Here is a 15,776-nt window from a genome sequence, read left to right as displayed (position 1 = left end):
AGCATGCACCGGCTAAGGAAGGTGGTGCACAGCAGCCGCCGCAGAAACACAGCGTACCGGCCTCGCTTGGTGTGACATCGCCTGGAACGGCTTATCAGACAGATACAACAAATGCATCTGTACGTGCTCAGGAAAAGGCAGCACTGAATTCAATCGTGTTTTATTGCAACAGTGCAGATTTTACGAATTTTCTGCGCATGTACTGTCCTCTTTAGCTTGGTCTATGGAGCCACCAAACCATGCTAACAGCATTCCTGAAAACGTGTCTCTGGTGGCACGTGACAGGGGTAAGGCGACGACGAGTGTAATAATTTTGAAACTGAGCAATCAACCACGTATCAGTGTTCTCAACAGAGGGACGAAGGCTATGCAAAACAAGATAAGGACTAATGATTGGGCTAGTGGATGCCTCTCTTCAGCCTTGTGTGCCATCCTTACCCAAATAGCCGAGGTTCTTTTTCGGTTAGGCAAAACCCTAAATGCACTATTGGCTTTCCGCGTGAATTCTTTTTGAAAAAGAGTTAGAAACCTTGGAGTAATCGGCATTAAATCTGTGTCTTTAAAACAAGTGCCTGTACTGGTGAAAAAACCAGTGGTGACAGCAGCGGAGAGGCCTGAAGAGAGAAGACTAAAACTGTCCAGAAGAAAGGGCACAGTAATTCACTAAATTCTAGTGGATGGAATTCCATGTCTTGCGGAGAAATGTAAAAACGACGTATTCCCGAAGCTAAAGGCTCAGTCTTGTACTCATAGCTGGGTGCACCTACGGACGGCTCCAGGAAGTGGTTAACTTTATTTTTAAAGTAAAAAGAAGAAAACTGACCTTCGGATGTGCTGCTTCCACCGTAGTGGCCAAGTGGTTAAGACTACTGCGCCCGAGTACTCGAGTTCGGACCCGAACGCCGACGGGTGCGTTTCGATGGAGGCGAAACAAAGAGGCGGCCGTGTGCTGGTAGAAATTTCTCCCTAGCCCTACGTACACCTGCAGTTCGGCTACTCTTTCTCTTTCCGCTTTCACTCCCTCCTTCCTCCCTTCTCTTAGGCAAGACTCAGGTATCCACAGAAACAAGAGTGACAGCTAGATGATGCACCTTTCCATTCCTGTGCCTAGTTAAAAAATGTGCTGCTTGGCACTCTTTAAAAGAAAAGGGCCTTAAATCGCGCTCCCTTTGGTCGAAGACGCACACTCAAACATCATTCATTCTCCCTTATAAACCCGACTTAATTCATTGATCAAGATCCACTTGGACCTTTGTAGCAGAGCTCCTCTTGAGCTTAACAAAGCAAACTGCGACCTTCTATAATGACTTCTCCTTCTTGCTCTTTTTGGCTATCCTGTCATTCTATCGAGCATAATCAGTGCTACCGTTGCAACAGGTGGCGATGTCCAAAAAACGTAGAAGACGGCGGAAGGGAGAGCAGCGTCACGAAAGAATGGAACGCGCCACCAAGCATGCAGCGGATGAAGGCGTTAGTGTGCAACTTCCCGGCCCACTTGAGCAGTCCAAAGCTGGCCTCGAAGCTCGTGATAGCTGTTTAGAAACTAACGCAGCTGCCTCCAGCACCCTGACAAAGAGCAGTGTAGAGGGAGCCACCCAAAAGCAGCACGAAGAAGCACCAAAAGGAGCAATTCCGGACCCCAGCATCGAGGTTATCACGGACGGAGGGCAGATCAAGGTGTCCCACCATCCTATTTTTACGGAGGAGACACCAGGTCAGCCATCAGCGTCGCATGAGGACCTTCTAGGCGCCAATACTACCGTTCATCTATCTGAGGTAAGTCCGGTGAATGGTTTACTCGAAAAGGTGTTGTTGTTGCTGCGGCTGTCGCTGTAGAAAGAATGAAAAGAAAATTCAGGGGCCTGCTACTAGCTCTGTAGTTGAGCCACCTCCGCTGTCTCGTGCAGACAGAAGAGAAAATAGAGAAGAAAGAATAGGAAGAGGGAGAAAAAGACGCGCGCCGCCACCAAAACGCGTCGCCGGCTACTCACAGCAGGGTCGTAGCAAAGACGGCACAGACATCCATTTAACTACTTATGGCGCAGCAGGCCATAAAAGACAAAATATCCGGCCAATAATAGTGGGATGGTGTGCATTTCACTACCAGTGCCAGTTACATCAAATTTTCATTTTACAAGGTAGATTACAGATAGCTTCAAGTAGAAATAATGTGATAGTTCCGCTAACATGAAGCCGTAACTTAGTCTTAAGAAATGATTAAGAATAATTAGGACTGTGTAACTAGCGATTGTAAATTAGACTGAAAATGCTAGTCAAGTGGGTAGCAGGTAAAATTGCGACGTACCAGCTTTAGCAGGTCGAATGTTAGCCGTAGCTTGATTATAATGCTTTGTGCCTGCAGTAATGTTCCGGTTAAGATGTGTGAAGTGGTTACAAAGAGTAAGCTTCTAGCTCTGTTCTGTTTTTCTCAAGTCGCGAGACCATATTTCTTCGGTTCTGTCGCAATACGATAAGCAGTATACTAAATTGGCGTGGCATTGAATAGGCAGAGCTAACCGGAAGATGTTAAAGCAACAGGTTGGATAGGTGAACAACGAAACTATATTACTATTATAACAGAATGACGAGCTGAGACATATTCTTGGAAAATGCAAATGTTGTAAGTATTCAGTGTGGGGGGCTTTCGGCACTCAACGTACTGAGCTAGGACTACGATCGTTGTGATGGGGATGGTCATAAGCTAGTTGAGAAGTTCGATATCTGTCAAAAAATAAGCACTCCAAAGCAAACTTATTGCAGAGTTCCTTAAGGATCCTGAAATTATCGGTAGCGGTCAAGAACTCCAGATAGCAGAAACAGATTTCGTACCCACCTGTGCACAGTAGCTGGCTAGAGATTGTTTCCTGCGATGTCGCTCGGATCAGAGTTATATGTAATTTATTGTCGGCAATTACACTTCTGTGCAATTTTGTGATAAATTTATTATTTTTTCAAACACTGAAGTTTCAAAAAGTTCAATTAATTTTTTGTGATTTACTACCGAGAATCAAGTACTACATAGCAAAAAAGCTACAGGGGCGAAACCTCCGTAACAGCGTGATTACACCAAGACTGAAGGATTGAACCGACCCTGCTATGGTTCTACAGCAGATTGCACGTGTGTTCCCCAGTAAACACCTACAGCTAGATAATTTGTTTTAGCTTTTCAGCTGCATTTCATCCATCGCAACTTCACTGTCCGACATCGAAATGCGGAGTTTCATAGAGGACATAGAAACAAACAATAGCATCGATGTATATTTTGCAACTACCAGTGTGTGCGTAAAGTGTTCGTACGGTATAACACGTTGAAAGCGTTTTCAGAGTAGTGGCTGCTGTCGTCTTGAAGAAACGCCGCAAAATCAGCGACAACTTTTTGAAAAACAACTGGTGCCGAAAATTACCAACCTCTAAACGAATCATGTAAGCCGCAGTATTTTATTGTAGTCTGAGCGAGTCCATGTTATGCCAGTAAAGCTCGAAGAAATGTAGCGCACTAGTAATCGATCACTGTTCTGGAAGTATATTTTTCTTTTTGTGGGACGGTAATTGCAATCAGTCACCTATTTTCCGTGACGAGTACAGTAAGAGTGACTGAGAATCCGGGCGTATAGTTATGACTGCAAAGAGTGCTTTCGTTGTTTGTATCTTGAGTGCTCTGTTGCATATTGCAGTTACTGGGATCGCCGGTCAATGTGTTAACAAATAAATCTCATCTTGCAGAGCAGACCTAATCGCTTGGACCGCATGTCACGGCGCAAATCCGTAGCGGCCGCCAAGACGTGGAAGGCGGCGGAACTGACCAAGACGATGACAAACCTAGATACCATGGTGAGTGCGTACGCGCCCTTTCGCCATTACGTAAATCACCTTGGGCATTTGGAGCAAGGGATTGGTGAGGTAGAAGTGCCAACACCCGTGCATCGAATGCAAAAGGCCACAGAACGCAAGCAGAGGTTGAATGCGGAAAGCGCCACTTATTTCCACAGCTTCGCAGCCTACATATATCGTTCTTGAGATTTGTGTACGCATATATCCCCATAAAAAGTAGCTGTCATGGCCTCCCTGATGTGTACTTACTGATAGCCCTGCGATTGCTCCAGCGAGAGGATGGCTCCGAAATTTCTGGCGTTCAAAAGGCCCATGAGGAGAAGGAGAGCTGCAAATCTCGTCTAATTATCAGGGAAATAAAAAAATCCTGGCAATTAATCTCTTCATTACTGCGTTTGGGTGGCTAGTCCCAATGGGGAGTTTGAAGCCGTGAATACGATGCCATATCAAGTTTTGAAACAAACAAAAAATCGTTTTTTAAAGCCCTGCAGCGCAAGAAAATCTGATGCTTTTTTTTTCGTGTGAAAACAAAAGTGAGAGCCAGAGACATGCAGGTTGCTTGCTACGGAAGCAACACCTTGGGGATGCAACTCCTCCTTAGAAAGGAATTTGGGGCAAGCAGGCCCCTGGGGCGCCGTACACCTCCACTGCATTCAAATATTCATGTTCCTGCAATCCATGACGTCAGCAGCCCGATTCGTGGCGGTCTTATTCAGGACCGGGTTCTCAGAGCGTACCAGGGTCTCCTAGTCATCAAAGGTAGTGAGGGTCTCCAGACCATGCGGCAGGATATGCTGATAATAAACTTACGCGCTTCTTTCAATTCCTATTAAATCAATCCGCATTATTAGCTCATTTACAAAAGAAACTTCCTCAGTTACGCTAGGTATAATTTATTATTAGACTTACGAAACAGGCCTGAAATAGTCAATGTTTGCTTTCAATTGCATAAAGCAATGGGCAAAATTCTAACTATATCCTGTCTTTTGGTCAGACGTTTTTGCGAACATATGCAAATTAGGCTATGAGAAAATAAACTTCAGCGGTTTATTTTCGGCCTTGCTTGAAATCAAGATTTTTCTGTGTTGCAGGTGCGGTCTCCAGATCGGTCATCCTTGCAGAGATCAAATCGAAGCCTGGACGTAATGGCCACCTCTGTGTGCGTCGGAGCTAGCCTCCTCTTCTGCGCCTTAATCATCCTACTGGCTGTCTTCTCAAGGCGCAAAGTGATCAGCCAGAAGTTCTGCCCCACCCAGGACTGCAGTCGACATGCGGACCTTCTCACCAACAACCTCAACTGGCAGCTGGATCCATGCGAAGACTACGCGGCGTTCGTCTGTTCAGCGTGGGAACCCTCAAATGAGCACCGCGACCTGGCCTCGACGGCCATGGATGACCTGCGGTTCACCTGGTACGACCTCTTTGAGGACACCCTGTCCAGGGGCTCGCTCATGCTGCCCACCGGCAAGAAGCCCCTGGCCATGTACGAGACGTGCGTGCATAACTTCCCTAAGAACGCTTCGCAGTTCGCCTGGCTCCGCGACATATTCACATTGTACGGTGTGCACTGGCCGGAGACACCAGCAGAAAAGCTGACACCGCTGGGAATGGCTGTGTCGCTGAGTTATAAGTGGCAGTGGTCGTTCTGGGTCACGGTGAACGTATTTCACCCATCATCTTCATCCGGAACGCGTCGCGTTTTTGTCCGTCCAGGAAGTTACCTGGCAGGGCTAAGAAAACATCACATCGCTGTCGCGCAGGCGTACAAAGTCTACTGGGAACAGTTCCTCGTCCTCTTCTATCCTGACAGCGCGACTCGGCCGTCAGTGAACCAAGAAGCAATCGAAGAGATGCGCAACATAGAAAGAGATATAATTGACAGTCTTTACGATGTGGCTACATCGACCAGAAAAAGGCCAGCCCTGTTCTCCTTCAGTGAGATTAGCTCCTACGTACCAAATGTATCTGCGAACGAGTGGGTCCTCAGCTTTCAGGCTGGTCTGTCACTCCAGCCGAGGCTGAACCTAAATGACAAGATTGTTATTACCGACGTTTCTCTTCTCCAAACACTAGGCAAAATTATGGCCAAGTACGACGCGGTCCAACTGAAGAAACACCTACAATGGCTCGTTGTGCAGTACTTCAGTATTGTGGCTGACTACTCCGTCCTCGTTCGCTACTACGGCAGCGCAGAAAAGGCTCAACTGTTCCTACCAATCTACTGCGCACACCACGTGGAAGGGTCTTTCCAGACGCTCGTCCTTAGTCTTGCTTACTACACGCGGTTTACAGAACGAGACCGCCAAATCATCAACACCGGCTTCAATAGCCTCGTCTCTGCTGCCGTAAACAGTGTTAACGGCGCGCGCTGGATGGACGATCAAAGCAAAGCGCTTGTAACTCAAAAGCTCATGTCTGTGAAAAATGCCTTCTGGCCGCCAGCTCCACTTCTCAAAGACGGCTTGCTGGAAGAAATATATGCCCGATTTCCGCTGTACGAAAAATCATACGCCCATTATTGGATCAAGACACGCCAGGCGGCAAGCGCGATGAATGGGACGCAGGAATATGAGGAAGCCATGCTACTTCTGGGTAACAACTTCCCAGAATATGCAAGCTACGACTACGTCTCGAACGCCGCGAAGCTCGCATTCGGTATGGTCAACCCTCCGGCGTATTACAGAAGCGGGACACATGCCATGCTCTACGGTGGCCTCTTCTTCATAATGGCCATGCAGCTGGTCAAGGCACTAGACAGCGAAGGCATCAGGTGGACGGCCAACGGCACCATAGTCGACGGCACCATACTGTCCAGCTCTACTCTAGCAAAATTCCTCTCAAGAGAAGCATGCCATCAGGGTGCGCGAATCGCAAGCGTGTTCCCCGAAGTGCCCGCCCTAGAGGTTGCTTACTCAGCATTCACAGAGTCTCATCTTGATTTGGACGGAGGCAACTTGCCGCTAGGCGAAAAGCTCCCTGCGGAACACGTCTTCTTCATGACCTTGTGCTTCTTGACTTGCGCCAGCGATGGCGACCGTAACCCCAGCGTGGCAAACTGTAACAAGATCGCCAGGAATTCAGATCTCTTCGCCAACGCCTATAAATGTCCTCGTGGCAGCAAGATGAACCCGGTTAAGAAATGTTCGTTTTTCAATAACTGAACGAAGTCATCAAGCTGCAACGAACGTCTATTAGAATATGTGCCACGGCTCATGAGAATAACTGTTATATTTAATGGGACATCACTGTCTATCCCATCTCAACTTCCGCCAATAGCCCTTTTGGTTTCCTTCGATACTCCAAAAGTGCAATAGCTGATAACGTTTTTGCTCAACGTCATCAGCAAAAAAATTAATGTTACTGTACGCGTTTTGCGAACATGCTACGGAACATATGAAAGGGCCACGCTCTGAATTATTTTTGGCCGTGTTTGTTTTGCTCCTCCTAGTAGCCTGCGCGTTTTTTTCCTGATAGTACATTAGAACTACTCAATATACGGTTTAGAGTTGTTACACTTTTTGTATTGTTGCTACTAAAACAGTGAATAATGAACTGTAATGACTTCTTGTGATAGTAATTCTGTAGAGGGCTCGTTTTTCTGAGTTCGTTCGCAAAGACTGATGCCATTCCGTTTATTCTTGCTCTGCTACAGCCAGTTTTGAACAGTTAGTCCGGCAGCAGCCTAAGATAAGGGTGCTTGAAGTTCTGAAAATTACTTATGCCAACCGCGTCCTTTGGAATGCACTTTGCAACATCATTAGCAGCCCTCAAATGATCCCCGACACTTATCTGTGTATACCACGTGCGATTATGAACTTGAGTTCGTAGACTGTTTTCTGCCCAAAACGTTCTCCGACGCACCCTCATTTACAACGTTCTTGCTTATGAAGATTGATCGGCTGATTTCCTCGCCTATATATACTCTGGTTTAGCCAGCGCGACTTGTATCTGCGAAGGACTTAAGGTATTAGCACTCAACCATAGTCTTTATCCGCAGTGTACGAAGGTGGTGGGCAAGCGCTGCGGCATTACATTTCGAAACAGGTTGTGCTTCCTTAGCGCAACGATCGCATCACGTTTGTCTCCTTCTGCTATTAGTAGGGATCGCCTTTTGGGCCAAACAAAAAAATGTATTTGATTGGCGTAAATTGTGCCCATCGATATCGATTGATTGGCAAATCTTTTACAACCACCTTGATATTTGCGCAGTGGGGTACGCAACCTATGCGGGGCAAGCTTCATTCTTGTATGTATGTGTGTATGTATGTATGTATGTATGTATGTATGTATGTATGTATGTATGTATTGTTACGTTTATCCACCGACAAGTGGGACAGCTGACGCGGCCACCGCATAGCAACAGGCAGAACCGCGAGCGGATCGGCCATTTCGGCGCCGTTCATCGGCTGCGCAATGCTTCCTCCCGCGGGCGAGTCTCGGCGTGATCTTGCCACGCGCCAAATGTGTGTGCGTGCGTGTGTGTGCAAACGCCGGCCGAGCCTGGAGCTCGTGAGTGCGCCGCCCTCGCCCGTCTGCAGGAGGTGGAGGAGATGCGGTCGGACCACCTGCGATTGAGTCATCCCATCTTGCCCAGACTTGCCGGGCTCTCCATTTCCTGTGAGGGTTTTTCCTTTCCTTGTTAACTGGAAAACCTATAAAAAGCAGCGGCCGATTCCGCTGAGATAGAGACTACTTTTACGCGCCGTTGAGACGACGCTAGACACCAGCTGTGTGAACGTGTTGTCTCTACGAGCAATTTCCTGCGGCCAAACCTGACCGAGGGCGGTAGGCCTAATGGCTGCGCACGCTTAGGGCGTGCCCGCTCTCAGCTGTTGCGGCTGCGGCTGCCTCACTTCGACTCGCCTCCACACCCTCAAGCTCAGAGATGCCGTATTCCGTCACCGGCACGGACATTTCGCCTGCGGACCTAGCCGACGGCACATGGACCGCGCTTGAAATGCAACGCCGATACCGCCGACCGACACCAGCGGATACGCCGCCGGCCAACGCTCCAGCGTCTGATGCCACTACAGCTCACTCAAGCCAGCGTCTCCGCAGCCGCCCACCGCCACATGCAAAAAAACGACCACTCCCTCGCCTGCCGACGGATGACTACAAAATCGTCCTTCGCCCTCAAGGTACAGTCGACCTGAACGCCGTTGGCCCCGCCAAACTGGCCATATCTATTTATGACGCTGCTCAGACCGACGGCCGCGTGGCCATCACCACCGACCAAGTTAGAATCCACCCGAGCAACAACACCGTCACGGTCAGTACTCCGGACAAGGATCGCGCTCTCCTCTACGCCAAGATCCAAACAATCACACTAGACAATGTCGCCATCCCGGTCGCCACGTACGCCCGAACCCCCGACAACTCGGTGAAGGGAATAATCTACAGAGCCCACAGCCACGAGACCGACGCAGAGATTCAGGCTGAGCTCAAAGCCAGAAACCCGGACCTCACAGTGGTAGCCGCGCGCCGCATGGGCCGCACACGCCACTTCGTGATCACAATCGCCGGTGCCAAGTTACCCCGATACATGCGGTACCTTGGCTTTACTTTCGAAGTTTTTCCGTACAAAAGCCGCCCGGAGGCATGCTTTAACTGCCGAAAGCTGGGCCACAGAGCGGATGTATGCCCCCATCCAAGAAAGCCAACCTGCCGCCGCTGCGGCACTGCGCACGATCCTCCCCCGGACGGCCAACCACCGACATACCAGGCGTCGTGTATTGTCTGTAAGGGAGGCCACCCTACAGGCAGCAGAAGCTGTAAATACCGCTTCATACAATCCACTCCAGCCAAGTCTTCTTCACCAACCACCGACATTGACAGCGACGCGGACGAGACAAACCCTGGACGCCAGTCTCGGCCCCGCGACCGTACCCAGAGTCGCCACCAGCCTCCTCGGGATCAATCCTTCCCCCCACTCGGCAGTGACAGCCGTTCCAGCCGGAGCCGTTCCGTCTCCGCCTCACGAAGCCCCCGGGCCAGACCCCAGACTGAACAGGCCAAGACAGTGAAGCAGGTCGCCTGGAAACCCAACACAGAACTCACTGCCACGTCTCCCGACTCGCAGGTAAGGGAGCTGGCAGACATGGTAAAGAAACTACAACTTCAACTAGCTCAAGCGAATGCGAAAATTCAAACATTAGAATCTGCGCAAATGAACGCTAGGTTGCAACCGCAGCAGGTGGCTCGCGCTCCTACCTCTGACGCAGTCAGTGATCCAAGCATGGATACCAACGAACCTAAGCGCCCAAAACGTAAAGCGTCTCCCCCCTCTTCATTAGCAGACATCGAAGCCAATTTTGAGGCCTCCGCTGCGCGTATGTCCAAATTTGAGGACACCCTATACTGCAACTCCCATGATCGACCGGCTCGCAGAGAGCTACGCTACAATGGCAGCAAATATTCAAGCCCTTACGGCCCGCCTCGATACCATCACCAGCCCATTACAGCCCACCACCCCTCCGAAATCTGCAACCCCTCCAAATCCCGCTACCTATCCACCATCCGTTATTGTCGCCACGTCGGAAAGTGCAGCCTCGTGCACCCGTGCAGGAGGTATTTTAAAATCACCTATGGCGCTCTCGCAGCGCCCCAAACCATACGCCAAACGCGATGGCTAATTCCCCCATCATAGTCTGGCAATGGGTGCAGCGGTGGCGTAGCGGTAGAACATCCGCCTCGCATGCAAGAGGACCGGGGTTCAAATCCCGGTGCCGCGCAATTCTCCACCGGATGACAAAAAAAAAAAAAATCTGCGTGTCGATGGAATTGCATATACAGGCTTGGGGTGCGACCTGATGCCGGTGAACACCTCCGGCAACGCACTCCCTCACCAGAACAGGAGTTGGCCACCCTGGTGCAGTAATTGGCCACAACCTCCTATGATAAGCTCCATAAAACCTCGGCCCTCAGTCACCAGCGGCTGCGGAACAACTGACCACGGCGGCGGTCAGACCTGTGACGCAGCAGGGGGTGCTAAGAAAGCCTGGCTCCGCTGGACAGGCCGCCATTGGAAACTGACCCTGGCAACGTTTAATGCTAGAACCCTAGCTAGTGAAGCTAGTTTAGCAGTGCTGTTAGAGGAACTAGAGGGCATGAAATGGGATGTCATAGGGCTTAGTGAGGTTAGGAGGCCGAATGAGGCATATACTGTACTGAAGGATGGGCATGTACTGTGTTATCGAGGTTTACCCGAGAGGCGACAACTAGGAGTAGGTTTCCTTGTCAATAAGTATATAGCGGGTAATATAGATGAATTCTATAGTATTAATGAGAAGGTTGCAGGCATCGTAATTAGGCTTAATAAGCGGTATAAACTGAAGGTTGTACAGGCCTATGCACCTACATGTAGTTATGATGACCAGGCAGTTGAAAGCTTCTATGAAGATGTAGAATCGGCAATGCGAAAAGTAAAGACGCAGTATACTGTACTAATGGGCGACTTCAATGCCAAGGTAGGGAAAAAACAGGCAGGAGGCAAGGCAGTAGGTGACTATGGCATTGGTTCTAGGAATAGCAGGGGGGAGTTACTAGTTGAGTTTGCAGAGCGCAATAACTTACGAATCATGAATACCTTCTTCAGCAAACGGAAGAACCGAAAATGGACATGGAAAAGTCCTAACGGAGAGACTAAAAATGAAATCGACTTCATAATGTGTTCAACCCCCGCCATTGTGCAGGATGTAGAGGTAATCGGGAAAGTTCGATGTAGTGACCACAGGATGGTGAGGTCCCGAATTAGCCTAAATTTGAAGAAGGAACGCAATAGATTAGTAAGAAAGAAACCCATCAACGAATTAGCGGTGAGGGGGAGGACAGAAGAGTTCAGGATCTCGCTACAGAATAGGTATTCAGCTCTAACTGAGGATGGCGACATTACCCTAGAGGCAAGGAACAATAATTTCAGAGATATCATTACTGAGTGCGCGGTAGAAGTAGGCGGTAGGATAGTTAGAGAGGATACCGGTAAGCTGTCTAAGGAGACGAAAGATTTGATTAAGAAACGGCAGAGTATGAAAGCTTCCAATCCAACAGACCAGATCGAATTGGCCGAGATATCAAAGCTAATCAATCAGCGCAAGGTGGCCGATATAAGGAAGTATAACATGGAGAAAATTGAGCATGCTGTAAAGAACGGGGGAAGCCTTAAAGCGGTAAAGAAGAAATTGGGCATAGGCCAAAACCAGATGTATGCGATAAGGGACAAGGCGGGCAACGTCATCACTAATATGGACAAGATAGTCAAAGTAGCCGAGGAGTTCTATACAGATCTCTACAGTAGCCAAAGTAGTCAGGACCGTAATGAGATTGGCGGTAGGGAAAAACAATCAGACGTTCCACCAGTGACGAAGGACGAGGTCAAGAAAGCACTAGAAACTATGAAAAGGGGGAAATCAGCTGGAGAGGATCAGATAACTACAGATTTGCTGAAGGACGGGGGGGATATCGTGCTAGAAAAACTGGCCACCCTGTATACGCAGTGCCTGGTGTCATCGACGGTACCGGAAGCATGGAAGAATGCAAACATTATCCTCATTCACAAGAAAGGGGACTCTAAGGACCTTAAAAATTACAGACCAATCAGCTTACTGTCTGTTACGTATAAGGTATTTACTAAGGTAATCGCCAATAGAATCAGGACAACCTTAGACTGCAATCAAGCAAAGGATCAAGCAGGGTTTCGGAAACGGTACTCTACTATCGATCATATCCATACCATCAATCAGGTGATAGAAAAATGCGCGGAATATAACCAGCCCTTATACATAGCATTCATTGATTACGAAAAAGCATTTGACTCAGTTGAAACCTCGGCGGTGATGCAGGCATTGCGAAATCAGGGGGTAGACGAGCCGTACGTGAAAGTGCTGGAAGATATATATAGTGGCTGCACAGCAACCATAGTTCTGCATAAAGAAAGTAACAAAATTCCCATAAAGAAAGGTGTTAGGCAAGGAGACACAATCTCCCCAGTACTATTCACAGCTTGTTTAGAGGAAGTATTCAGAGACTTGGAATGGGAGCAGTTAGGGATAAGGCTAGATGGAGAATACCTCAGTAATCTGCGATTTGCTGATGACATTGCCTTGCTAAGCAACTCGGGAGATGAACTGCAAATAATGATTGATGACCTAGACAGGAAAAGTAGAAAGGTAGGCTTGAAAATCAATATGCAGAAGACTAAGGTAATGTTCAACAGCCTCGGGAAGGAACAGGAGTTTACATTAGGTAGCAAAATACTGGAAGTAGTAGGCGAATATATCTACTTAGGACAGGTAGTAACCGCAGATCCGGACCATGAAAAGGAAATAACAAGAAGAATAAGATTGGGATGGAGCGCATTTGGCAAGCACTCGCAGATTATGACTAGCAGCTTACCGGTATCGCTCAAAAGGAAAGTATACAACAGTTGCATCTTGCCTGTACTCACCTATGGGACTGAAACGTGGAGGCTAACCAAGAGAGTTCTACTTAAGTTGAGGACAACCCAGAGGGCTATGGAACGAAAAATGGTAGGGGTAACATTAAGAGATAGAAAGCGTGCAGAGTGGGTCAGAGAAATAACTCAAGTTAACGACATTCTAGTGGAAATTAAGAAGAAGAAATGGACATGGGCAGGACATGTAGTGCGAAGAGAGGATAACCGATGGTCGCTGAGGGTAACAAACTGGATTCCAAGGGAAGGAAAGCGTAGCAGGGGGCGGCAGAAAGTTAGGTGGGCGGATGAGATTAAGATGTTCGCAGGGGTCAAGTGGATGCAGCTAGCACAGAACCGGGTTAAGTGGAGAGATATGGGAGAGGCCTTCGCCCTGCAGTGGGTATAATCAGGCTGATAATGATGATGAGTCTGGCAATGGAACTGCAGGGGCTTCAAGGCAAAGCGGCGGGCCTTGGAGCACTCCCTGCAGGCCCAGCCACGTACCCCTCGCATAATAGCACTCCAGGAAACATACACAGACACTAAACTTGTCAGTTACGCCGCATACAACCAGCAAAAAACCCACAGCCAAAGACCCAACACCGCGATACTGGTCCATAGAAATCTAATCGCTAATCAACTGGATTTGAACTACGCTGAAGTCCCGCACACCTTCATACAGGTCCTCCCGAATACCCGATCACAAGCCCCTATTCATATCCTAAATGTCTACAGCCCCCCCCCCCCCCCCCCCCCCCCAGCGACAAGACCACACGAGTAGCCACCCTTATCCGCAAGGCCTGCATGGTCGCAAGCACAGGAATGCTCCTCATACTTGGTGACTTTAACGCGCCGCACGAGCAGTGGGGCTATCCCCACAGAACATGCGGCCGTAAAGGAGCTAAAGTATGGGAAACCGCCCAGACTATGGGACTTACGTACACTACTCACCGACCCCGACAGACCCACCCGCATAGGTAACAGCATCACACGGGACAGCTGTCCTGACCTCACTTTTGCTCGAAACATCACAGATGCGCGATGGGAAAATCTCGGCATGAACATAGGCAGCGACCATTGCGTTCTCAGCACGACATTCACAGCCACACACAGCAAAGCCCCTCGCCGCACAGTCAAGCACACCAACTGGGACGCGTTCAGATACGTACGTACTAAACTTGCAGCGATCCCCATCGAGGACCTGGACACCTGGACAGCCTCACTACTCCAGGATGCCGAAAATGCCACCTCCAGGACTACACAAGAGGAGGATGGCCCCAACCCTGATGCCAAACTCATCCACATGTGGGAAGCACAGCGTAGCCTTCCCGCTCGCTGGCTCCGACGCAAACATAACCACCCTCTCAAACTTCGCCTCGCACGCCTTGAGCGAGAAATCGAAACTTACGCCACCAAGCTTAGCCGGGAACAATGGCATCAAACATGCGACCGCCTAAACGGACAGCTAGGCTGTAAAAACTCATGGTATCTGCTTAAACATCTCCTTGATCCGACCCACACTAAGGCCACATCCCACAAGAACCTCGCCCGAGTAATACACGCTTTTCAGGGCACAAATGAACTGCTCGACACTCTGACAGACAAGTACATTAACACCTCGACCGACATCCCCATCCCCGCGGCATACACGGGACTTCCAAACACCGACATGGACAGGGACATCACAACAGCCGAAGTTCATGCAGCCCTCAATCACGTCAAGACCACCGCCGCCGCAGGTAACGATCATATAACTAACAAAATGCTCCGTAACCTCGATGACCAGTCCATCGAAGCACTCACGGAACTTTTCAACACCCATTGGCATGATGGTCGCCTTCCGGATACCTGGAAGCATGCCAAAGTGACCTTTATACCTAAACCGGGCAAAAAACTTGAGCTGGGCAATCTCCGACCTATTTCCCTTACATCTTGTCTCGGTAAGGTGATGGAACACGTTATCCTTAACAGGCTTAAAAACCTCGCAGACAAAGAAGATCTCCTTCCGCCCACTATGATTGGGTTCAGAGCCGGACTCTCCACTCAAGACATTATGTGGCAAATACAACATGACATACTCGACCCAGGTCCCATCCGGGCCACACGGACGATTCTCGGCCTCGATATTAGCAAGGCGTTTGACAACGTATCACACGTTGTGACCGTTTGCATCCGCCGGCGCAGGCTGTATGGACGAGCAAGAAAGCGCGCGCGGACCTTAGTACGAAAGGCGGTGTTTTATGGCGCATCTATAGTTTAGTGCATGCAGGAAGGTTTTGCGCTTGTAATTCCACTCGCCGCGTTTCGTGAACTGCCATTGGCGGCGGAACCTCGCGATGTAATTCAAAATGAGCTTGGCGATCCGACGTCTTTCGTTGATTGCCGCTGGTTTTAACACTTTCCCAGGAAACACAACTGAACACGAAAGTCTGCATGCTTAGTGTGGCCTTCACTCTGCAGCAAGATACAGAAAATACGCACCGTCGAGTGGAAGCCGTGCATTGTTTATGGCAGC

General features: G+C 49.1%; 1 protein-coding gene across 1 annotated transcript; it reads left to right on the top strand.

The window, feature by feature from the left end:
• Window positions 1–4,976: 4,976 nt before the first annotated feature.
• Window positions 4,977–14,322, top strand: LOC146176776 (membrane metallo-endopeptidase-like 1). Its single transcript, XM_084581384.1, has 4 exons — window positions 4,977–6,962; window positions 9,035–9,353; window positions 9,633–9,910; window positions 14,296–14,322. The coding sequence occupies exons 1-4, from the start codon at window positions 4,977–4,979 to the stop codon at window positions 14,320–14,322; spliced, it is 2,610 nt and encodes an 869-aa protein (XP_084437510.1).
• Window positions 14,323–15,776: the final 1,454 nt, after the last annotated feature.

The sequence above is a fragment of the Amblyomma maculatum genome, chromosome 10 (assembly GCF_055883805.1).
Source record: "Amblyomma maculatum isolate TAMU_Amacu chromosome 10, ASM5588380v1, whole genome shotgun sequence".
NCBI lineage: Eukaryota > Metazoa > Arthropoda > Arachnida > Ixodida > Ixodidae > Amblyomma > Amblyomma maculatum.
This window is presented reverse-complemented; position numbering and strand designations above follow the sequence as displayed.